A 24,793-nucleotide genomic window follows, 5' to 3' on the forward strand; every position below is an offset into this window, starting at 1 on the left:
CGCATGAAACATGTATAAGTAAAGGAGGTATAAATGCATAAAGATTGGGAGTGATTAAAAGAAAATAATCTTGAGGGTTCAGTTAGAACTGTAAACAGCAGTGTCTGAATCATGAGGTGCAGTTATGTTCAATATAATCACTCTTGCTTGTGCCTTTTTGTCTTTTTATCATATATGTAATGTTAACTTGAAAGAATTCCCAGTAATTTTTCATTTAAAAAAATCTATGAGTATCATGGTAGATATCAAATGCAAGGTCACTGCATTCCTTTCATACATGATGATGTCTTCACTGAAGGATTAAATGAGTGACGTTATCACCTCAGGAATAGTGGAACTTGATCAGGTGTGAATTATTGGGAAATAACATGACACCGTGCCATAAATTTTATGATGTAGTGCTCCAGGCGTGGAGCATCAGATGACAGGTGTATGTATTCGGAACTGCCTAATGCATTGCCCACTGCTTTATAAAAAGAAATAGGAAGTGAAATTAATGTTGTACATGTCATATAATCTTGGGCTTTTGATATAAACTGAAGAGCGCATGTAATAAGAAAAGGCCATTCAGCTCAATCCTACACAGCAACACAAATAACAAAGACCATGGGCGAGAAATTCGGTTGGAGGGTTCTTAAGGCGCTAATGTTGGGCGGATGCTAAATTTAGTGCCAGGAAATTTTTAGCGACAGAAACAGCAAAATTCAGTTTTTATGCCCTGAGAGTGGAATGGGAAGCGTTCCACACTTCACTTAGGGCGCTAGGCCATCTGCGCAACTGAATATCCCGTGCTAAAGAGCCGGCTTCGTAGCAACATAAGAGAGGCCTCCTTGGAAAAATAAAATCAGAACAACACACACAAAAAACATTCCCTATACATTACCCCAAATAAAGTTAAATTGCAAAATAAATATATCAATCACAATTACCTCATGCAGTATTCTTTCCCTTAGTGCCCCGGGATAGCTCTGCATGCCAGCTTTCTCTGACGGGGTCACTACGGGGCGGTACGGGTGCTGTGCAAACCAAAGTTTGCTTCCGTGTTGATACCAGGGGCGTCGCAAAGGCCGCTATTCCATCAAATTTCCCCCCCATCTGTTCTATTAAGGACTCTACCTATCTCATTTAAACTTTCCTAAACTTTCCCAAAGATAAATTGCACAAACCTCCAGAATGTCTACCGTACAATCTGCATTATAAATGCTAGACCAGTTGCCTCCATTGACATGACATTTCCATGGTCCCAGCAGCTCAGCTTCCATCACGTTCCACGCAGCTTTTGATTGCCTCTATCCTTACTTGTCCTTTTAACCCTCAGTATTTATAACTCTCAGGATTCATGAAGCTCTTTTTATAACAATATTAATCAACATAGGAATAGCTGTTTGAGTTGGGAGTCTATTCCACAGATCTGAGTCTGGGGGAAAAAATCCTTCTAATCTCAAGTCTTGCTTAACGCTTGTTAATTTTACACTCGTGTCCTCTAGTTACACTTATGTCCTCTAAATGAATATTATAAATGGCTTTTGTGGTTTACAATGTCATCTGAACCTCTCGATTAGATTACAGTATGCTAACTTGCTCAGGATTATAATATGTTCAATGCCATTCACAAGATGACTTGCACTGGGAGGCTAAATACTTGACTCCCAGGCATCCACATAAATAAGGCTATCAGCCACCCTGGGTCAAGAATCAAAGATGCCTAGCAACAAGTCGGAATCATGGATAGAAATGGACTGCGATTCAATTGAGCTGCGTTGGCCTACAGATTAGATATACTCTTACTGTAAAGAACTTTTGTTCAGATGTTTTATCTTCCATTTTTTGCCCTGCTTCTTCTGAAGGCACTGACTTATGGTTCCATGAGCGCCAACTGTCTTACTCCTTTCTCAAGTGTTCATTCTTCACGTGCAAAACTAGACGGCATGTGTTGGTAGGCTATTTGACTGTGGTGGGCATCGCATCCAACCCAATCTTATCCTCACCTAATATCCATCTATTCTCACTTTTCAGAATCCTCACTGTAGAGCAATCAGGAGTGGGACTGATATTTCCTTTCTCTTGTTCAGCATGGCTGAGGCCTTTTGGAAGCCCACTGGAGATCAGGAATCAAACCTGAAACCCAATTTCTTTTTTTAACATCTCTTTGCCCCAATGCAGCGACATGAAATTTGGAGAGATTGTGAAGTAAATCTTGTTTACGTGAAGCCTTCACTTGATTTTGATTATGTGTGCGGCCTGAAGGTTCTCACTATTGAAAATTGAATTGTTTTTGCAGCTGCCCCCACGACAGAAAAAATAATCAGAAAATGATGAAACCGGGATCAGTTATTTTTATCTTGCCAGAATGTGAAATAAATCCGGACACTAGGAAGCAATAAATCATCGATTGATATTGTAATGTAAACTGTTTGAAGATAAAAATAATTTAATGCAAAATGACTCCGTGCCCACATTCTAGAAACATTTCCAGATTCGCATTATTGTCAATTCGCCTTGCTTCTTGGGTTATATACCCAAAGGAACCCTAAAAGATTGCAGCTGACACTCTTCGAAAAATGATTGTAAGTGATATGCGAAAAGGAAGGAAGCAGCGTTCTTTAGCAGGATCAGCTTGAAGATCAATGCAAGGACAAACTACCGCGTGTCATTAGAACTGGGATGTGTAAATGTTAATTGAAGAGCAAGAGTTGTTGCACCCCACATGGCCAACTTTTTCCTCCTCCTGCAATGGTTACAGTAGGAGAGGGCAGGCAAACCATTAACATGTTGCTGGAGGAAAGCAGGACAACTTGGGGGAAGAAGGATTGGGAACGCTGGTAATGGCATCTGTTGGCGGGTGTGAAGGGTGCACTGCTGTTTCCACCATTAAAACCGAAAGCATGGGACAGGCAGTGGGTAACATGAAGGAGTGTGAGTAGTGCCATTCAGTAGTGGTGGATTGAATCCTGCTGATAATCTTGGCTAAGAGTGGGCATCAATGAATGTTTCAAGCCTACATTCCTATAATGCCCTCACTTGCTGCTGCCCAGGAGGCACATGGTAATCTATCTCCAAAAGTCATAATGAAAATTTCTATGCATTTATACTGGAGTAAGGCTTCTTAAGACCTTGACAGTGCTTGACTTCATCTTTTCTTTTATCTGAGCTCTGTTTCCTATACTATGTTCATCCAAAACACATTACTAAAAATTCCTAAACTGGATGATAATGCAGTTACATGAATTCTTGGACAATAAGAGGACAACATGTTTGCACTGAGAACATACATACGTCATGTAAATTGCTGATTTTGATGGGTTGGCTGGGGATAGGTTACAATAAATGTTTTGTGACAATATAGGAAGGGGATTCATTTGAGTGTTCATTAATCTCTGTGGAAGAAGAAGTTGCAAGTGAAGAATGGTGAAATGGTAGATGATTTCTCTATCTTTATCAATGCTTTGTTAGTCCTACCTTTCAAAATGAATGTAAACATTGGTGAAGATATGTGAGAAAAAGACCCATTTAGCCAGTTGGAGCCTTGTTAAGGAGTTACATTACCAGTGCAGTCAGGCACTGCTACTCTCCATCATGAATGCATCTGCCTCACCCCGTGTTTCCTGATCAACATCACTACTTGCACCATAGTGTGTGTCTGCGCTAATGCCTACTTCAAGTGAAGATTAGTGCTAAGATATGTGGTGCTTTTCAGATGCATTCGCTGTGAAGAGAACAGCTAGTGCACTGTGTGCATAACACATTTATTTACTTGGGGCCACTGCATTGTCATTGTGCTCATAATAATGGCCCAGAAATTGCGGTCGGAGGCTTCCCGTGGGCGGGTGTCTCCGACTGCAAAAACATCTACAAAAGTACCGCTGGTGGTCCCAGAGCTTCGGAGACATGGTCCTGGCCCTCTACGCGAAGGCCTTCTTATGGGCACTGTATGCCAGGAGCGTATGGGTTTCGTATGCATCAATGGGATCCCATGGGCCCGCCCAATCTTATCAAAGTAGGGGAATCTCCATTTATAAGTATGTTAATTATGTATATACGGAACTACCATAAGCATGAATGGGGATACCCCCAACATACAGAAACACTGAAAATAACTTTAAAAAATCACATATTTCAAATTCATAAAAATGGGATTTGATTAATTATTTAAAACAAAGATTTAATTTTTTGAAAAATAAATTTACATATTTTAAAAATAAACTTACCTTACTTAACAGGATTTTAAATGTGTAAATCATTTTTAAAAATATATTTTTCTGCACTTTAAAAGTCTTACGCCGATGAAAGCATATTTTACCCCTACTTTAATCAGTCGTAAGAGTTTGAAGGACATTCGCTAGGCAGGAGTTGGGCAAATAGCCCAACTCTCCGTCCACGGAGGCCTTTTAGTTTCAGAGGCGTGCGATCTCTGAAGAGAATTTTTGACAGACGTCAAGTGCCGGGTTTAGGCGGATGCACTTCGCATACCTAAACCCGGAATTTGTGGGGACCACACGGGCGCATGCACACCTCGTATGTGCCCGTGGGGAGTGTGATTTCAGGCCCAATTTATTTACAATCGGTGTGTTTGGGCATGTGTATGCAACATACTGTACAAAGCATAGCATTTATTATTAATGTGGTACAGACCAGTACCTCAGTGCTCTTTAATCTCTGAGGTCTCAAGTTCTTCTAAAATTTAAAATCCAAGTAAATCATTAATTGTTTCCTCAAATAAGAACAGGAAACACTGGAGGTACACAACAGATCAGTCAGCATTTGTAAAGAGAAAAGACACGTTATGACAATTTGGCTGTGCACCCTTCAGCAGAACTGAAGTCTAAAAGAGAAATAAACATCTTCGTTAGGCTGGAAAATAGAGAGAAAGAGGGAGAGGGGGCAGGCAAGAGAATCAATAGAGATAGCTCTTTAACTGAATGCATGTAGCATTCATAACAAAATAGATGAATTGACAAAACAAGTAGATACAAATAGGTATGATCTCATAGCCATTACAGAGACGTGGTTGCAAGGTTACCAGGACTGGGAATTAAATATTTAGGGGTATTTGACAGTTCGGAAGAACAGACAGAAAGGAAAAGGAGGCAGGGTAGCACTGTTAATAAAGGATGAGATTAGTGCATTAGTGAGAAATGATATTGTCTCAGAAGATAAAAATGTTGAATCAGTTTGGGTGGAGATAAGGAATAATAAAGAGAAAAAGTCGCTGGTGGACGTTATCTATAGGCCCCCTAACAGTAGCTACACTGTTGGACGGAGTATAAATCAAGAAATAATGGAGACTTGTAATAAAGGAACAGCAATAATCATGGGCGATTTTCACCTTCATATTGATTGGACAAAGCAAATTGGTCAGGGTAGCCTTGAGGAAGAGTTCACAGAGTGAATTTAGGATAGTTTCCTTGAACAGTACATTGTGGAACCAACCAGGGGGCAGGTTATCTTATATCTGGTACTGTGTAATGAGACAGGATTAATAAATGATCTCGTAGTAAAGGATCCTCTAGGAACGAGTGACCATAACAAGGTTGAATTTCAAAGTCAGTTGGAGGGTGAGAAAGTTGGTTCTTAAACCAGTGTCCTAAGCTTAAATAAAGGAGACTACAAAGGTATGAGGGCAAAGTTGGCTAAAGTGGATTGGGAAAATAGATTAAAGTAGTGGACATTTAAGGAGATATTTCATAACTCGCAACAAAAATATATCCCAATGAGAAGGAAAGACTGTAAGAGAAGAGATAACTATCCGTGGCTAACTAAGGAAATAAGGGATGGTATCAAATTGAAAACAAGGGCATACAATGTGGCCAAGACTAGTGGGAGGCCAGAGGATTGGGAAACTTTTAAAAGCCTGCAAAGAACGACTAAAAAAATAAATGAGAGAGAAGATAGATTATGAAAGTAAACTAGCACGAAATATAAAAACAGATAATAAGAGTTTCTACAGATACATAAAAAGGAAATGCGTGGCTTAAGTAAATGTTGGTCCCCTAGAGGATGGGACTGGGGATTTAATAATGGAGAACAGAGAAATGGCAGAGACGTTGAACAAATATTTTGTATCGGTCTTCATGGTAGAAGACACTAAAAACACTCCAATAGTGGATAATCAAGGGGCTATATGGAGGGAGGAACTTGATACAATCACTATCACTGATGAAATAGTAATCGGTAAAATAATGGGACTAAAGACGGACAAGTCCCCTGGACCTGATGGATTACATCCTCGGGTCTTAAAAGAAGTGGCTGCAGAGATAGTGGATGCAATGGTTGTAATGTACCAAAATTCCCTGGATTCTGGGGCTGTCCCAGTGGATTGGAAAATCACAAATGTAACGCCCCTATTTAAAAAAGGAGGCAGACAAAAAGCAGAAAACTATAGACCACTATAATATATGTCATTGGTAAAATACTGGAGTCCATTATTAAGGAAGCAGTAGCAGGACATTTGGAAAAGTATAATTCAATCAAGCAGAGTCAGCATGGTTTTATGAAAGGGAAATCATGTTTGACAAATTTGCTGGAGTTCTTTGAGGATGTAATGAGCAGGGTGGATAAAGGGGAACCAGTGGTTTTGGTGTATTTGGATTTCCAGAAGGCATTCGATAAGGTGCCACATGAAAGGTTGCTGCGCAAGATAAAAGTTCACGGGCTTGAGGTAATATATTAGCATGGATAGAGGATTGGCTAACTAACAGAAAACAGAGAGTTGGGATAAATGGGTCATTTTCTGGTTGGCAAACAGTGACTAGTGAGGTGCCGCAGGGATCGGTGCTGGGTCCTATAATAATGACTTGGATGAAGGGACCGAGTGTAATGTAGCCAAGTTTGTTGATAATACAAAGATGGGTGGGAAAGCAAATTGTGAGGAGGACACAAAAAATCTGCTAAGGGATATAGACAGGCTAAGTGAGTGGGCAAAAATTTGGCAGATGGAGTATAATGTGGGAAACTGTGACGTTATCCACTTTGGGAGAAAAAATAGAAAAGCAAATTATAATTTAAATGGAGAAAAATTGCAAAGTGCTGCAGTACAGAGGGACCTGGGGGTCTTTGTGCATGAAATACAAAAAGTTAGTATGCAGGTACAGCAAGTGATCAGGAAGGCAAATGGAATGTTGGCCTTTATTGCAAGGGGGATAGAGTATAAAAGCAGAGAAGTCCTCCTACAACTGTACAGGGTATTGGCGAGGCCACACCTAGAGTACTGCATGCAGTTTTGATCTCCGTATTTAAGGAAGGATATACTTGCATTGGAGGCTGTTCAGAGAAGGTTAGCTAGGTTGATTCTGGAGATGAGGGGGTTGGCTTATGAAGATAGGTTGGGCCTACACACATTGGAGTTCAGCAGAATGAGAGGTGATCTTATCGAAACCTGTAAGATAATGGGGACAAGTTTCGGCCTGAGTTGCCCCTGTTTTTATGGAGCAACTGGTTTAGAATGGAGTATCTTAGAAATTGCAATTCTCGGCATTTAGTTTGCTCCGGTTCTAGTCAGTTAGAACAGTTTCAGTTTGGAGAGATTTTTTTTTTCAAAAGGGTGCGTGTCCGGCCATTTACGCCCATTTTGAAAGTTTAGGCAGTGAAAACTTATTCCAAACTAACTTAGAATGGAGTAAGTGTAGATTTTTGTACGCTCAGAAAAACCTTGTCTACACTTAGAAAATCAGGCGTAGGGAATGGGGAGTGGGGGGGGGGGGAGGGGTTTAAAGGGAAGTTTACAAACATTAAACACTTCAGTTTTACAAATAAAGAGCCATCATCAATAATAAATGATAAATACATCAATAAAACAAACAATAACTCAATCAAAAAACATTAATAAAAAATTAAAAAATCAATAAATAAAAAATGTTCTACTCACTGACTGCAGCACCAGGAGCCCTCCAACAGTGTGCTGGGACGGGCCCCCGCCCCCAGTGTGTGTCTCTCTCTCTCTGTGTCTGTGTCAGTGTGTCTCTCTCATTCTGTCTGTCAGTGTCAGTGTCTCTTTCTCTGTCCGTCAGTGTCTATGTATTTCTGACAGCGAGGGGAGGGGGGGAAGGGGGGAGAGGGAGGGGTGGGGGGAAGGGGGGAGAGGGAGGGGTGGGGGGAAGGGGGGAGAGGGAGGGGTGGGGGGAAGGGGGGAGAGGGAGGGGTGGGGGGGAGAGGAGAGGGAGGGAGGGGGAGGGGGGGAAAGGAGAGGGAGGGAGGGAGGAGTGGGAGGGGGAGAGGAGAGGGAGGAGGCTGAACGGTCCCGGCTGGCGTGAAGAAGCCGGGCCCAAGACTTCGGGTGGGGCCCACCCCCAGTAAGATGCCGGGCGGATGGGCCCTGCCGAAGGAGTTAAAGGTAGGTGGCCGGGGGAAGCCGGAGCTGGAGGGGGGTGGTCGTCGGAGCGGGAGCTGGGGTGGGGGGGGTCGTTGGAGCGGGAGCAGGAGCGGGAGCTGGGGGGGGTGGGGGGTTGAGAGAGCCAGCTGGAGCCAGAGCAGGAGCTGGACGAGGGAGGTGCAGCTTGATTCTCGCAGCCCCAGTGAGGCCATTCGGCCAGGGCTAGGGGCTGCGTGCTTCAGGCCCCTCCCACACAGTTTCGGCTCCTAGAGCTACTGCACATGCACCGAGCTGCAAAGGACCTGCAGGGAGCCGGAGAATCTGCAGGTATTTTTTAGGCGCACATTCGGGCGTGAAAAATGGGCATCCAGGTCGGGGCTGCGCCGTTCTATACGCGGCCCGAAACTTGGGCCCAATGAAGGGACTCGACAAGTTGGATGCAGAGAGGATATTTCTACTTATAGGGGAAACTAAAACTAGGGGACATAGTCTCAGAATATGGGGCCGCCCATTTAAAACTGAGATGAGGAGGAATTTCTTCTCAGAGGGTAGTAAGTCTATGGAATTCCCTGCCCCAGCGAGCTCTGGAGGCTGTGTCATTGAATATATTTAAGGCGGAGATAGATAGATTTTTGAGAGATAAGGGAATAAAGGATTATGGGGAGCGGGCATGGACGTGGAGCTGAGTCCATGATCAGATCAACCATGACCTTATTAAATGGTGGAGCAGGCTCGAGGGGCCAAATGGCCTACTCCTGCTCTTATTTCTTATGTTCTTATGTTCTTATGTGCCAATCACAGAAGGGGCTGATGGGTTAATAGATCTGCAGCTTGCTTCATAGAAGGATATAAAAGATCATCAATAAAATGATGCAGAGATGCAAAAGAAGGACAAGGAATTGTACAAATGGACTTCAACAGAAATTGAAATCGGGAGAGATGTGTAATGGGCGGCTGAATCGACATCGCCCGTTTTACACTATCAACTATAGTCAAAATTACCCCCAGCAGAATGTTTATCGTTAAGACAGAAGCTTTTCTTCCCATAGGAAAGGTAGTTTCCTATGATCTTACTTCGCTTGTTCTCTAAACTACCTGGAGGCAGAAGGGGATCTCCCTCCATCCACCTGTCTTTTTTGTCAAAATCCATTAAAAAATCTAACCTATCCCCTAGAATAAATTCTGGGCTCTGGAAACATGTTTGAATGGTGTGGAGACATTTCAACCTCTCGCCTTCATTTGAGTTTGAAGAACAGTCACTGAATGTGTTTTAGGCAAACAATGGAATGGCCTCAATCAGAACTCATTGTTGGATTATCTTAGAATCTTTTCTTCTGAAAAGGTTTGGTCTTACATGTGGTTTGACTGGATTTCAGCCAAAATATTTATTTTTGGCCAGACATTATACAGAATTTGATGTAATGTTTTGAATGTAAACAGTTTTTCCTCCAGATAAAAATAGTTGAATATAAAAAGTGCATTTATTTCTGTCAATGTGAGTTATAGAGAATGTTAAATCTTGGGTTAGATCAACAGTTGTTTAAATCTTTTCATTGCTGTAGTTGGCTTCCCTATACCACAATGGATTGTGGGATGGGGTTCAGATACAGAACATTGAACTTACTGGTCATACCGTCCCTGGCAGTGTAAGCTGGTTTCTAAATATACCAGCAATTATTGGCTTTGTCTCTTTGTCAACAGCAGCTAACTTTCATCCTTGAGATGTACAAAACTGAAATCTTTCCAGATGATTTTTCAAAATCGATTATGCAATTTGTTGGGGAGCCGGTAAAGTTGCTTATAGCTAAATTTGTTGGTAGCAGGATGGCTTTACGACTATTTAATATGAATGCAGCACATTCAGGGCTGGATAATAGCTGTTTACCATGAGCTTTTAGTTAGAGCAGGGATTATATTTAATAAACAATAGCTCTTTGGGTGGCCAAGAAAAATTCATCAATCCGATCTAGCGTCCAAAAAAATGTAAAGATCTATTTCATCAAGTTGTGCAACATTTTGTTTTCCAGATTTGCACATTTTTATTTGAGATTTGTCTTTAATTAGCGAGTTTGAAATATCTTTCACTGAAAATGCCTATGCCAAAGAAAACATCACAGTGTCTCTAACCGCACAGGAATAAATTTGACAACCGAAATGTTCAAATGGAGTTAGTGTGAATTTCCAAAATTTTTTTAAAGACGCGATTCATGTCATTTAGGTAAAAGACTATTTCAGTGTGTAAGAGTGAGCCACAGGCATAGACAGGCATGGACTTTAATGTATCATGTCCCTTTGATGTGGCTTTTGACACTAACAGGCACTTTGTTCTGCTTTACAGTGCCTGGAGCCCTGCAAAGAATCCTGGGACCTACAGGAGACTCACTGCCAAAGCAAGTGTGAGGTAAGGTCCACCCTTGGGCGGTTTATTTTAGCTATTATCAGCTTTGAAGAAGATCAAAATGTTGGCTCAATTTGTAGGATTACTGGATTTAAATGCAATGGCAATAGCGAGGGGGATATGAAATCGCCGTCTAAAATGGAAGGGCAGCAGAATGGGTTTAATCATTTGGGACCAATTTTTTCATATAGCCACAGACGTTCAACTAAAATGAATGCATTAATTATAGAATTTCTCCAGCCTTGCAGTTTACTACACATCGGACTGGTTTTGTAAAGCTTTCGGTAATAGTTAGAAAAATGATTTTATTATTTAAAAAAATAAATCCGTTCTTTTTATTTCATTTCCAGTCTCTTTTTCCAAAGAAACACTATGAGTGCCTGACCAGCTGCGAGTTTCTCAAATCGATCCAATCAGCAAAGCAGGGTGACTGCCCCGCTCCGGAGAAGGCCAGTGGCTTCGCTGCTGCCTGTGTTGAAAGCTGCGAGGCAGACGCCGAGTGCTCGGGACTGAAGAAATGCTGTTCCAATGGCTGTGGCCATACTTGTCAGATACCACGGAACCTGTTCAGGGGTATGCGCCAGTCTTATATGTTGAAAAATGCTAACTGAAATAGTGAAATGTTTGTGCTGTGTAACAAATGTTTCTCAATGGTATCATTGTCTGATGTAAGGATTATAGTCGTGCAGCTTTAAAATGTCTGCTGTGGTGTTATCCTTCAACATTTTCTGTCAACAACTTACATTTATATAGCGCCTTTAATATAGTGACTACACTCCATAAAGTACTTCATTGGCTGTAAATCACTTTGAGATGTCCGGTGGTCATGAAAGGCGCTTCACAGGAGTGTTATCAAACAAAATTTGACATTGATATTGACAATAATGACTAGCTAAAAGATTGATCTGATTAGTCAAAGGAATGAGCATTGTGTTTGATAAAAGAATGTCTGTTTGTCCAGATCTTTTGTTTTTTTCCCCTTCCTCCCTCCTATCTTTACTTCCCCCATCTTTACATCATCTTGCACCATGAATGTTTCTCACCAGGCAGGATAGACAAGTGACTTGTTACCAGGCCTCTGATTCTGGCCTTGTGCTGATGACCTGTACTAGAGTGGCTCAGGTTGATTCCTTCCACTTTCCTTCTCTCCTTGGAGACGCTTCTGTTGTCTCCTCTTTGCACCATTCCATGATGGCAGGGCTGAAACTAACAACTCATGTTGTGTGGAATTTATAGGCACAAGTCTACAACCTGTGGTACATGGCAGGTTCATCAGCCTACTGTACCACCTGCTATTTAAGGTTATGCTCAAGGATGATGTTACTATCAGGGGATGCTCACCAGATGTTAACCAAGAAACTGTGTTAGTTGCAATATATATATATATGTATAAAATATTCAACTCCTGTGCTGAGGGGTACAGGTGTGTATTAGTAATTCATATACCATGCTGCAGTAGTAACAAAAGAACTGAGATAATGATGCTTCTGATATGTATCTAAAATCTTGTGTACAACACGTAGATTTTTAAATGTTCATGGGATTTAACAGAGGGCTAATTCCGTGATGTTGCACTCCAGTAAGGAAGCCATGCTCGAAGGGAGCACAGGTTGTAGATAGGGCAACAACATTGTATTCCTGATTCCCTGGCCCGTGCTCCCTGTGAACATGGCTCTCCGCTGGGAGAGAGGAATCTCAGAAATAGCCCTCGAGTGTTTAAGGAACTATGCATTTCAACATGTGAGATGGTAGGTCATTTTTTGTAGGTTGCAAAGCAACCCAGCCATCAATGCACACTTTAATAATGTAGAACAATAGAGGCCTTTGCTGTGGTTAGGAATTCAATACGAAGCTTAGGAATTTAGTAAAATACTTCAGGGAATTAGGCAGCACTGACTCAGTCTCCATTCGGACATTTGAAAATGTGATCTGATAAATTACTAGCAGGAGCTGTCGAGTCTGAACAATCTTATGTATTACAGTGAAGGAATTTCAAAAATCCAAACTTCAAATTTTATGTACAAATCAATTAAAGTATCGAACAAAGGCTGCCCTGATGGCTTGTTGCATTTAAAGTGAGTAGCTGAGACATATAGACCAGAAATTATTCCATGTTGGACTGCTGGTCTATACTGTTCAGGTGGGCAGCAAGAGTGGGACTACAATTGACCTCAGGGTCAGAGTTCCCATTCATCATCTTTGTTTCCTAAACACTGCTGGAAATTCATGTGTATGGACATAGAAGAGGAGGTAGAAAATAGCATTAAAAGGAGAAATGCATATTCACAGTCTGTACCTTTTCCTATTCAGATTACAGTGTCAAACATAATGAGAATATACATGGGGAAAATATCACAGCATTGTTATATACAATATTTTGGAGGCCAGTCAACTCATTAAAAATATCTTTCGCAATATTCTAATTTCGGAAAGTAATTATTTAAGATATTTCAAGGGCATTTTTTTGTAATTGGGAGCTGTGTAGAAATCACGGATTAGAAAAGCTGTTTACATTTCATGGTCGCATTGAAGGATAATCATTTATCAACCTGCAGCAGGTAGCAGTACTTTCTTCAGATGTAAAACACCATTCATTTATTCACTAAATAATTTTTTTTTAAAGTCTTGTGAGGTAAAACATTTCTTGGCGCTGTTCCATGTTGATATAATTAACAACTGAATGAGAAATTCCCTCCACATTTATTATAAGGGAATGCGAGGATATGAAAATACAAATGATATTCTGGGCTTGATTCTGAGACTCATCCAGCATTATTGTCCCATCGTAATGACTCATTCCAGTCATAAGCATCAATCATTTTAGGTGTAACTTAAGTTGTGAAAGTGTTCTTTAACTGCTTCTGTTCCTTAACCAGCAGTTTTTTCCTCTAGAGGTGATGTGATTTGACCATTGTAATGAATAACTACAAATATCTCGAGGAGTGTAAAGATGTAAAGATGTTATAGTTCCATTGTTGAAGTGAATAATATGATACAACAACAGCTACTTGCATTTATATAGTGCTTGTAATGTAGGAAACTGTCCCACCGTGCTTTGTAAAAGTGTAATCAGACAAAAATTGACAGTGAAACAGAGTAGTGGTGAATGGTTGTTATCAGACTGGAGGAAGGTACATAGGGTGTTCCCCAGGATGTCGGTTCTAGGACCACTGCTTTTCTTGATATATAATAATGACTTGGATTTGGGTGTACAGGGCACAATTTCAAAATTTGCAGATGGCACAAAACGTGGAAGTATAGTGAACAGTGAGAAGGATAGTGATAAACTTCAAGAGGACATAGATAGGCTGGTGGAATGGGCAGACACGTGGCAGATGAAATTTATCACTGAAAAGTACGAAGTGATACATTTTGGTAGAAAGCATGAGGAGCGGAAATATAAACTAAAGGGTACAATCGTAAAAGGGGTGCATGAACAGAGAGACCTAGGGGTATATATGTAACAGGTTGGCAGGGCAGGTTGAGAAAGCAGTTAAAAAAGCGTACAGGATCCCTGGCTTCATAAATAGGGGCATAGAGTACAAAAGCAAGAACATTACGTTGAACCTTTATAAAACTGGAGCATTATGTCCAATTCTGGGTATCGAACCAAAGGCGACATGAGGAAATACTTGTTTACGCAGCAAGTGGTTAGGATTTGGAATGTACTGGTGAAGGCAGATTCAATCATGGCTTTCGAAAGGGAATTGGTTAAACACTTGAAGGACAAAAATTTGAGGGCTGCAGGGAGAGGGCGGGGGACAGGGACTAGCTGAAGTGCTCTTGCAGAGAGCAAGCATGGGCTCAATGGGCCAAATGGCCTCCTTCTGTGCTGTAATATATTAGCATTGAGAGAGGATTGGCTAACTAACAGAAAACAGAGAGTTGGAATAAATGGGTCATTTTCCGGTTGGCAAACAGTAACTAGTGGGGTGCCGCAGGGATCAGTGCTGGGTCCTCAACAATTTACAATCTATATTAATAACTTGGATGAAGGGACCGAGTGTAATGTAGCTAAGTTTGTTGATGTTACAAATATGGGTGGGAAAGCAAATTGTGAGGAGGACACAAAAAATCTGCAAAGGGATATAGACAGGCTAAGTGAATGGGCAAAGATTTGGCAGATGGAGTATAATGTGAGAAAATGTGAGGTTATCCACTTTGGCAGTAAAAATAGAAAAGCAAATTATAATTTAAATGGAGAAAAATTGTAAAGTGCTGCAGTACAGAGGGACCTGGGGGTCCTTGTGCATGAAACACAAAAAATTAGTATGCAGGTACAGCAAGTGATCAGGAAGGCAAATGGAATGTTGGCCTTTATTGCAAGGGGGATAGAGTATAAAAGCAGAGAAGTCCTGCTACAACTGTACAGTTTTGGTTTCCGTATTCAAGGAAGGATATACTTGCATTGGAGGCTGTACAGAGAAGGTTCACTAGGTTGATTCCGGAGGTGACTTATGAAGATAGGTTGAGAAGGTTGGGCCTATACTCATTGGAGTTCAGAAGGATGATAGGTGATCTTATCGAAACATATAAGTTAATGAGAGGGCTCGACAAGGTGGATGCAGGGAGGATAATTCGACTCATAGGGGAAACTAAAACAAGGGGACATAGTCTCAGAATAAGGTGCCACCCATTTAAAACTGAGACGAGAAGGAATTTTTTCTCTCAGAGGGTTGTAAATCTATGGAATTCTCTGCCCCAGAGAGCTGTGGAGGCTGGGTCATTGAATATATTTAAGGTGGAGATAGACAGATTTTTGAGCGATAAGGGAATAAAGGATTGTGGGGAGCGGGTGGGAAAGTGGATCTGAGTCCATGATCAGATCAGCCATGATCTTATTGAATGGTGGAGCAGGCTCGAGGGGCCTAATGTCCTACTTCTGCTCCTATTTCTTATGTTGTTATGTTCTTATGAACATTTGGTCTCAATCTTAGAGGTTCATGACATTAATATGAGAGAAGTGTTGAAAGAAAAATAACTTGCAGTTATATAGTGGCATATCACATCTCAGGATTTTTAAAAGCGCTTCACAAATAATGAATTATTCTGAAGTGCATTCACTGTCACTACGTAGGTGAATTAAGCAACTTTCTTGTACACAGCAAACTGCCACAAACAATATAAAGTGGATGATCAGTGAATCTGTTTTTTGGTGATGTTGATTGAGGGAACACTGGACACAGGACAACTACCTATCTACCTTGAATAGTGCCATGAGATCTTTAGCATAGACACGAACAGGCGGACAGGGCATCCGTTTAATGATATTTATATGTCTAGCTACATTATACTTTTGTGAGCAGTGTTTCACTACTTTTACATAAGAACATAAGAAATAGGAACAGGAGTAGGCCATCCGGCCCCTCGAGCCTCCTCCACCATTTAATACGATCATGGCTGATCCGATCATGGACTCAGGTCCATTTCCCTGCCCGCTCCCCATAACCCCTTATTCCCTTATCAGTTAAGAAACTGTCCATCTCTGTTTTAAATTTATTCAATGTCCTAGCTTCCATGGCAGCAAATTCCACAGATTTATAACCCTCTGAGAAAAGAAGTTCCTCCTTATCTCAGTTTTAAATGGGCAGCCCCTTATTCTAAGATTATATCCCCTAGTTCTAGTCTCCCCCATCAGTGGAAACATCCTCTCTGCATCCACCTTGTCAAGCCCCCTCATAATCTTATATGTTTCGATAAGATCACCTCTCACTCTTCTGAATTCCAATGAGTAGAGGCCCAACCTTCTCAACCTATCGTCATAGGTCAACTCCCTCATCTCCGGAATCAACCTAGTGAACCTTCTCTGAACTGCCTCCAAAGCAAGTATATCATTTCTTAAATATGGAAACCAAAACTGTACGCAGTACTCTAGGTGTGGCCTCACCATTAACCTGTAGCAAGACTTCTCTGCTTTTATACTCCGTCCTTTTTGCAATAAAGGCCAAGATTCCATTGGCTTTCCTGATCACTTGCTGTACCTGCATACTAACCTTTTATGTTTTATTTGCAAAACTGCTTCTAAAAGCAGGGTCAGCCCCCTCACACCATTGAAATCTGATGGGAATGCTTCAAAATGATGCCACCCACTCATAGTGGTCCCACAGCTCTACAAATATTTGCTTCCTGCAACCGGCAACCCCTTAGGACTGTCACAATATCAGCCACTCACTGGTGCCCAGCTCTTTACCAAAATGCTGCTGACACCTGCGGTTTGTGTACCTGCAGCGAAAGACTGCAGAGTGACGTGATCGGGGCCCAGGAGAGGCGAGAGCTCGGGGCCCAGAAGAGGCAAGGGCCCAGGGGCAGCACGGGCCAGCCCATACTGCGATATGTGTGCGCACGAGGTCCGTGCAGCAGAACAGGTCTCCAGTCATCTTGGTTAATCCTTGCCACTGGAACAAGACCTAGCTCTGTCAAGCCCGTGTGGTGGCTGGTGTGCAACGGCCACCACACGTTAAAAAAATCCACACACAGGCATCTTGAACCCTTCAGGATGTAGTTCGGGACCTGAAATATCAGGTCCTTCATTGAAACACCTGTGAACTCGTCCCTTTTTGGCATGGAAGCAAGTCATTCTCGGTACAAGGGGCCGCCTAAGAAGAGAGTGCACTAGTGCTGCACTTTAACCTTGTGACTGTAAGCTGTTGCATCTGGGACTTTTTTCCAAGCTTACAACACTAGCTAAACTTCAATTTACAATAATTAAATATTCATAAAACATCAATCAGAATTTTCTTTGGATGGGATTTTGAGAGACTATTTTTGCATTGTTATTATTGCACGCTCTTTGAGGGAAGGCAGGGGTGATGAAGAACACGATGGAGCTGCACAATTATAAAGTGCTGTCATGTTCAAAATTCAAAGAATAAAAGCTAAACCTATTAATCGGTTTTCTGTCTGATTTATGCCATTGATGTCTAGGGTTACAAATTTTGTATGTATTTTTAAAACCCACAAAGTCAAAGTGTATGTTATTTTATTTGGGTTTCCATTATATTTGATAATTAAAATGATCCTGGGCTGATTGTTATGGAAATTGAAGAAGTAAATCATATTTTAAGTGATATGGAGTTGCACTGCAGCCAGGAAATATTTCTACCCCTGTGAAAACTTGAAGGTGACCTTGTTTGAAACCATACTAATGCGATTAGAATAATACTGGGACGCTATTCTGTGGGGGAGGGGGTGAGAAATTGCGCAGTGTCCCGTTTGGAGCTGCCGCATGAGTATCTGCGGGCGCTGCGTGAGGGACTCCAATGCGAACTTCTGGTTTAGCGCTCCAGGAAGAAAGAGGACTGCTAGATCAAGCGCTACCACTTCCCTTGGAGCGGTAAAGCTGGCAGGTGGGGCGGTAGCAGTGCAGCTCTGCCCAATGTTGAGGGCAGCACTGCCGGGAACAGAGGCTCCTTCCCTCCCTTAAAGAGAAGGACCACCGCTGCAGGCTCTGCATTGAAACAAGGTAACTCACCACCGACGGCAGCCGTGATCCGCCACGATCAGCCCCAAGCACTCTAGCAGAGTGCAGGGCTGATCGATCGCGGCCCAAGAAAACCTGAAAAATGGACGTTAGGCATTAAGAATTTTTTTTCCACGCAACCATCATCCCCTTTAAACAGCGCTCACCAAACAGCCGGCCTCCCTAACAACGCCTCCTGCAGCTGTCGGTGTTGTCTCCCAGCGATGCTGCAGGGGGCGGAACCGAAGTTCGGGTCCGGAGTGCTACCAGGGCGATGCGCAGATTGATGACATCATAATTTCCAGGCGCAGGAGATTGTGGCGCTAGGGTTACCGCCGCCGCAAATTTCGACGGGAATTCTGCAGGCGTTGGTACTCTCACCGCGCCCAATCGCGGAGCCGGTAGCACCCTGTTATTGCCCCCCGCCCAGAGATGCTAACAGGAGACGCAAATTAAGCGAATTTCTAGGCCTGGATCTTTAGGAGCATTTTTTATGAAGACACTAACAAAACACTTTTACCTTCTTAATCAAAAAATTGAATGTGTCATGGAAATAAACTAAGGAGAGGAAGTAAAATACTTCCAAAAATGGAATGGAGCAATATTAGACAATAGAAGATTTGATACATGGATTTCTCCCATCCAAATCAATGTCTTTCCACATCTGACTCCTCTAGATTGATGTTGACTAACAATTCTGTCAGTTTTTACTTCATTCCTGTAGTTAAAAATATCTCTCATGTCGCTAAATTCACCTGCTGTCTCTACTTCCCTGCTAACATTGGTAACATTTGAACTATATGCCAAGCAAAATGAATCTATCATCTCTATAACTTCCTACCTTGTTGAAATTACAATTTCCAGCAATGGTTCTGCTGCTTCTCTTCTGCCAGTCAGGCCAGCACTAATCCCAAGTCCTTTGATGTCCTGAATCAACAACAACAGCAACTTACATTTCCATGGTGTATATCACGTACAAGAAAATGCTTCAGTGTGCATTATAGCATTTTAATCAACTTGTCATTCAACCTGCTCCCATTTCTAATTGCGCTGTTAATTCAACAAATCTCCACGGCCTCCTACTCACTTCAAATTCTAATTGTTAAGACTTTAACGATCTCTTCACCACTTGGCTCTGCTGACAATGTCTCATATCTACATAAGAGCATAAGGACATAAAAATAGAAGCAGGAGTAGGCCATATGGCCCCTTGAGCCTGCTCCACCATTCAATAAAATCATGGTTGATCTGATCATGGACTCAGCTCCACTTCCCCGCCTGCTCCCCATAACCCCTTATCCCCTTATCGTTTAAGAAACTGTCTATTTCTGTCTTAAATTTATTTAATGTCCCAGCTTCCACAGCTCTCTGTCCTTTTGCAGCTTTTTTATGTCCTCCTCACACATTGCTTTTCCTCCCATCTTTGTATCATCAGCAAACTTGGCTACGTTACACTCAGTCCCTTTTTCCAAGTCGTTAATATAGATTGTAAATAGTTGGGGTCCCAGCACTGATCCCTGCAGCACCCCACTCGTTACTGATTGCCAACCAGAGAATGAACCATTTATCCCAACTCTCTGTTTTCTGTTTGTTAGCCAATCTTCTACCCATGCTAATATATTACCCCCAACCCCGTGAACTTTTATCTTGTGCAGTAACCTTTTGTGTGGCACCTTGTCAAATGCCTTTTGGAAGTCCACATCCACTGGTTCCCCTTTATCCATCCTGTTCGTTACATCCTCAAAGAATTCCAGCATATTTGTCAAACATGACTTCCCCTTCATAAATCCATGCTGACTCTGCCTGACCAAATTTTGCTTTTCCAAATGCCCTGTTACTGCTTCTTTAATAATGGACTCCAACATTTTTCCAACCACAAATTTTAGGCTAACTGGTCTATAGTTTCCTGCTTTTTGTCTGCCTCCTTTTTTGAATAGGGGCATTACATTTGCAGTTTTCCAATATGTTGGGATCTCCCCAGAATCCAGGGAATTTTGGTAAATTACAACCAATGCATCCACTATCCCTGCCGTTACTTCTCTTAAGACCCTAGGATGCAAGCCATCAGGTCCAGGGGATTTATCTGCCTTTAGTCCCATTATCTTACTGAGTACCACCTCCTTAGTGATTGTGATTGTGTTAAGTTCCTCCTCCCCTATAGCCCCTTGACTATCCATTGTTGGAATATTGTTCGTGTCCGCTACCATAAAAACTGATACTTGTTTAGAGTTTCTGCTATCTCCATGTTCCCCATGACTAATTCCCCGGTCTCGTCCTCTAAGGGACCAACATTTACATTAGCCACTGTTTTTCTTTTTATATACCTATCTGTTTTTATATTTTGTGCTAGTTTACTTTCACAGTCTATCCTCCCTTTCTTAATCATTTTTTTAGTCATTCTTTGCTGGCTCGGGAAGAAGACTCTGCAACAAATTAGGCCATGTAAAAGTTTGTTTGGCTCTGAAGGGTATATTTCCCAGCACTATTAGAGTTGCTGCTGGAGTAGAATGGGTGTTGTAGAGTTGGTTGACAATTTAGAATCATGCACACTATTTCTAAGTGTTCACTATTTGTAGCCCTTATTATGGGCTCTAGACAGGAGTTCTCTATACTTATGCTCCCAGCGGGGAGTCTCAGTTGCAGCGGTGCATATTGTAAATTTGGGCACAAGTAACCCATCATTTTTCTACCAGTGACCGGTGAGGTTCTTCACTGGGAGCACAGTCATAAAATTAGCCTATAGAAATTTACCCAGGAACAACTAATAAGCATATAGTTTCCAATCTTAAAATGTTTCCATTTCTTGACCTGGAGTGTAATACTTGCCACCCACCAGTCTTTTAGGACAACTCCCATCAGATACTTTTGGAAAATTATGATTAGCGCCTTCACTATCTCCTTTCCACCCTCTTTCATTATTCTGAGATTTATATCACATGGTGGTGGTGACGTTTTTAATGTTAGTCCCATTAGCTCTTCTAATACGGCCTCCTTTTGAATACTTTTCTTATTACGTAGTGGCTATTCAACATACTCCTGAGGACTGCACAAACTGAGGAAAAATACTCACTAAGCATCTCTGCCATTCCAGTATAAGTTGCCCTCCTTCATCGTCCTATCCTCTTTTCAACTATTATTTCTAATCCTTATGGTACTGAGGCCAATTGTAGTATTCTGTCTGTTGAGCCAGTTGCAGTCAGCTAACTCTGCACAATACAGGAATGAAACTTTTGGCTTTCTGGTCTGTATGGCTTGGTGCTACACTCTGTGGTGGCTTTATCCATTTGCTCAACAGGGTATTCACACTGGTTTTAATTTAATAATAGTGTAACTATAATGAATAGATAATTACAGCTGTGTTTTAGAATCAAGCCTTGGGATCCAAAGTTGCAGTTTGGAGTTTACACAGCCAATGATATAGGCAATGGTGTTGTACTCCATGTGATTCCAAAAAAATATCTGGCCACAATTAAATACAGGGGAGATGTTGGGGGAGAAATTAGCCTCCTTTGGGCCTTCCATTGGTGCCTCCGGTGGACGATAACGGGGCGCTAAGGGCTTACCGACCGGGTGCGGTGAATTCACTGACGCTCGCGAACTTCTATGGCGGGCCAGCGCTAGTCCGAAAACTTACCGCCTCGATCTCTTGCGCTCTGGAGATCGTGATGTCATCCGATGTGCTGCGTTCTGTTATGATATAAAATTTGCTCCTGCCCCCTGCAGTATCACCGGGCGTCAACAACGACGGCTGCAGGAGGCATTGTCACCTTGGTTGGCTGCTTTTGGAGCGCTAATTAAAGGCAGTGGTGGTCAGGTAGACCAAAATTTAATAATGATCCCAGTGTGCTGATTTTGATTTTTTTCCAGCCCGTGATTGATCAGCCCTGCACTCTGAGTGCTTGGGGCTGCTCTGCGTGTATCACAGGCTCAGTTATTCCCAGCCTGAGCCTGCAATGACTGCAGCATTGGCCCTTTCCTTTAAGCGAGGGAAGGAGCCTGTACAGACGCCAGCACTGCACGGAACATTGTGCAGCGCTCTGCCGCTATGGCCCCTCTCGCTCCCTGAGGAAAGTGGTAGCTCTACTTCCCTCTTGAAGCGATAAGCCGGAATTTATGTCGGAATCAATTGTGTAGCACCTGGAGATACTTTTGCGGGATCGCCCCAAACGGAACGGTACGCAATTTCTAGCCTGTTATATTAAATGAAAGAACTAAACATATTCTAAAAAAGCAGAGGTGCTGTATTTCACGTGTAAATTGCAGTCCCATTGCACATTGTAATGAAACTTGTTTTCTGACGGCAATGATTCAGGTTGACAGGAAGGCTAACATGATAAAGATCACCTTCAGGCAGTTAGATTGCTTGAGGTACAGTTTATAATTCTAAGTGAACTGAATGCTAAAGTCTGTCACAAATAATAAAAATAATCTGTGATGAGCCAGAATATAAAATCATATCACCTGCTTTTCAACTGAAAGTGCTAGTCATTCTTTGTGTGTATTTCAAATCCCACACTTCCTGCTTACATGTTTGATATTGATTCTGCAGAAATATTGTGCTCGTATATCCTTTAAAGGTTCTTATTGTACTGCACAAGTCACACCGTCATGCATGGCTTTATATTCTCTATAAGGGTGCAACTTAGATACTACTGTGACTTATGGAGTGAAATTGCTCTGTGTGTTAGAGGTAATGGTTGTGTTCAGTATGAATTCATGTGTAATAATTTGGTATATTTGCATTAACTAAGTATTAGTGCATTGTTGCTGACACGTCCGAAAATTCCTCCTGGAACAGCATCTTATTAATAGTTTTCATTGTAAGGTGTTAAGGCAGCGGAAAGTGTCAGCAGAGTAGGGGATGTAAAGATCAATTCAGCTGGTTCAGGCTCTAAATGCATTAATATGTCTCAGTTTGTTGGGTGTATTGGAGAGGGTGAGTAGCAACCGGTGGCTAGGAAAGTCTGAGGAGGCCCATCTGGATCCATTACAATGCAGGGTATCTTCTTTCAGTGACAGACATACCTCAAGGACCAATGTGGGAAGAAACCAAGACACAGCAGGGAAAACCTCTTGCAACCATACCTGTAACCACCGAATAATATCAGCACTGTGTTATGAGTAATAAATTGGTGAATGTATTAAAATCATCCAACATGCAGCAGCGACAGGAGAGGCTGATGATGTGGTTCTGAGGGTACATGCACAATTGATTTCAACCTTGCGACCTTGCCTCCTTGCACTCATGCAACATTTCATGACAATCATCGCTTGATGAATGTCCAGATGGTATGTGACCATACCAAAGTCATTAATGGACGAGTTACAGAGAGTGATCACAACACTAATATCTGAAGGGAATTATGAGTTGCCTACTTATTCCCTTAGCAATTATTCCAGGATTGTTAACTCGTCAGAGATCTGGGGTTACTTGCTCTAGTTGAGGATCATGGCATTACTGAGCAAGTCTCCACTACCTCAAACAAAATGCTTGCAACAAGCACATTTAAGAGACAGGGACAACATTGACAAGACATTTGGGGGCCGAAATTGACCTCTGCCCATAACGGGGTGCACCTACCGATTTTAAAGTGTTCCGTCCACCCACTGCATGGGCGCACAATCCGGTGATTTTCAGCAATTTGGTTCATGTTTTCGGTCAGAACAATGTTGGCATCGGGAGAAGGGCGGAAGTGGAAGTGGGTTGGAGCATCACAATGCCCTCCCCTTCAGTTAAAGGGGAGGGCCACTGTGAACACTGCAGCCACTTTAGTTGCAAACACTGGGCCACCAGGGAGTGTTTCGGCTGGGCCAGCAACCTGGCACCCAAGAGAGGGGTGCCAGGATTCCTGTTGGCCACCGTGGCCGCCATTGTCAGGCCGACCTGGCAGTGCAGTGCTGAGGGAGTGCTGCACTGCCGAAGGTGCCGTCTTTTGGATGAGACGTTAAACCGAGGCCCCGTCTGCCCTCTCAGGTGGACGTAAAATATCCCATGTCACTATTTTGAAGAAGAGCAGGGGATTTATCCCCGGTGTCCTGGCCAATATTTATCCCTCAATTAACATAACAAAAACAAATTATCTGGTTATTATCATGTTGCTGTTTGTGGGAGTTTGTTGTGTGCAAATTGGCTGGTGTGTTTCGCACATTACAACAGTGACTACACTTCAAAAGTACTTCATTGGCTGTAGAGCACATTGAGACCTCCAGTGCTCGTTAAAAGCACCATATAAATGCTTCTTTCTTTCCTTCCTTCCTTCCTTCCTTCCTTCCTTCCTTCCTTCCTTCCTTCCTTCCTTCCTTCCTTCCTTCCTTCCTTCCTTCCTTCCTCCCTTCCTCCCTCCCTCCCTTCTATCCTTCCTTCTTTCCATCCTTCTTTCCTTCTTTCCTTCCTTCTTTCCTTCTTTCCTTCCTTCTTTCCTTCTTTCCTTCCTTCCTTCCTTCCTTCCTTCTTTCCTTCCTTCTTTCCTTTCTTCTTTCCTTCTTTCTTCCTTCTTTCCTTCCTTCTTTCCTACTTTCCTTCCTTCCTTCCTTCTTTTTTCTTTTCTTTTCTTTTCTTTCTTCTTCATGTGGTGACCATACTTACTGCTGGAGTAGTTCATCGTCGCCCCCCGACCTGCGAGACAAC

At 42.2% G+C, this 24,793-nt stretch overlaps 1 protein-coding gene across 1 annotated transcript in view; it reads left to right on the forward strand.

Annotated features, from left to right (window-relative positions):
* LOC139274871 (anosmin-1) overlaps positions 1 to 24,793 on the forward strand; it is a 297,781-nt gene that overhangs the window by 214,904 nt on the left and 58,084 nt on the right. The window contains exons 3-4 of the mRNA XM_070891587.1: positions 10,647 to 10,709; positions 11,057 to 11,279. Coding sequence (XP_070747688.1) covers positions 10,647 to 10,709; positions 11,057 to 11,279 — 286 coding nt within the window. The remainder of the gene's footprint in view (positions 1 to 10,646; positions 10,710 to 11,056; positions 11,280 to 24,793) is intronic.

The sequence above is a fragment of the Pristiophorus japonicus genome, chromosome 10 (assembly GCF_044704955.1).
Source record: "Pristiophorus japonicus isolate sPriJap1 chromosome 10, sPriJap1.hap1, whole genome shotgun sequence".
In the NCBI taxonomy this organism is placed as follows: domain Eukaryota; kingdom Metazoa; phylum Chordata; class Chondrichthyes; family Pristiophoridae; genus Pristiophorus; species Pristiophorus japonicus.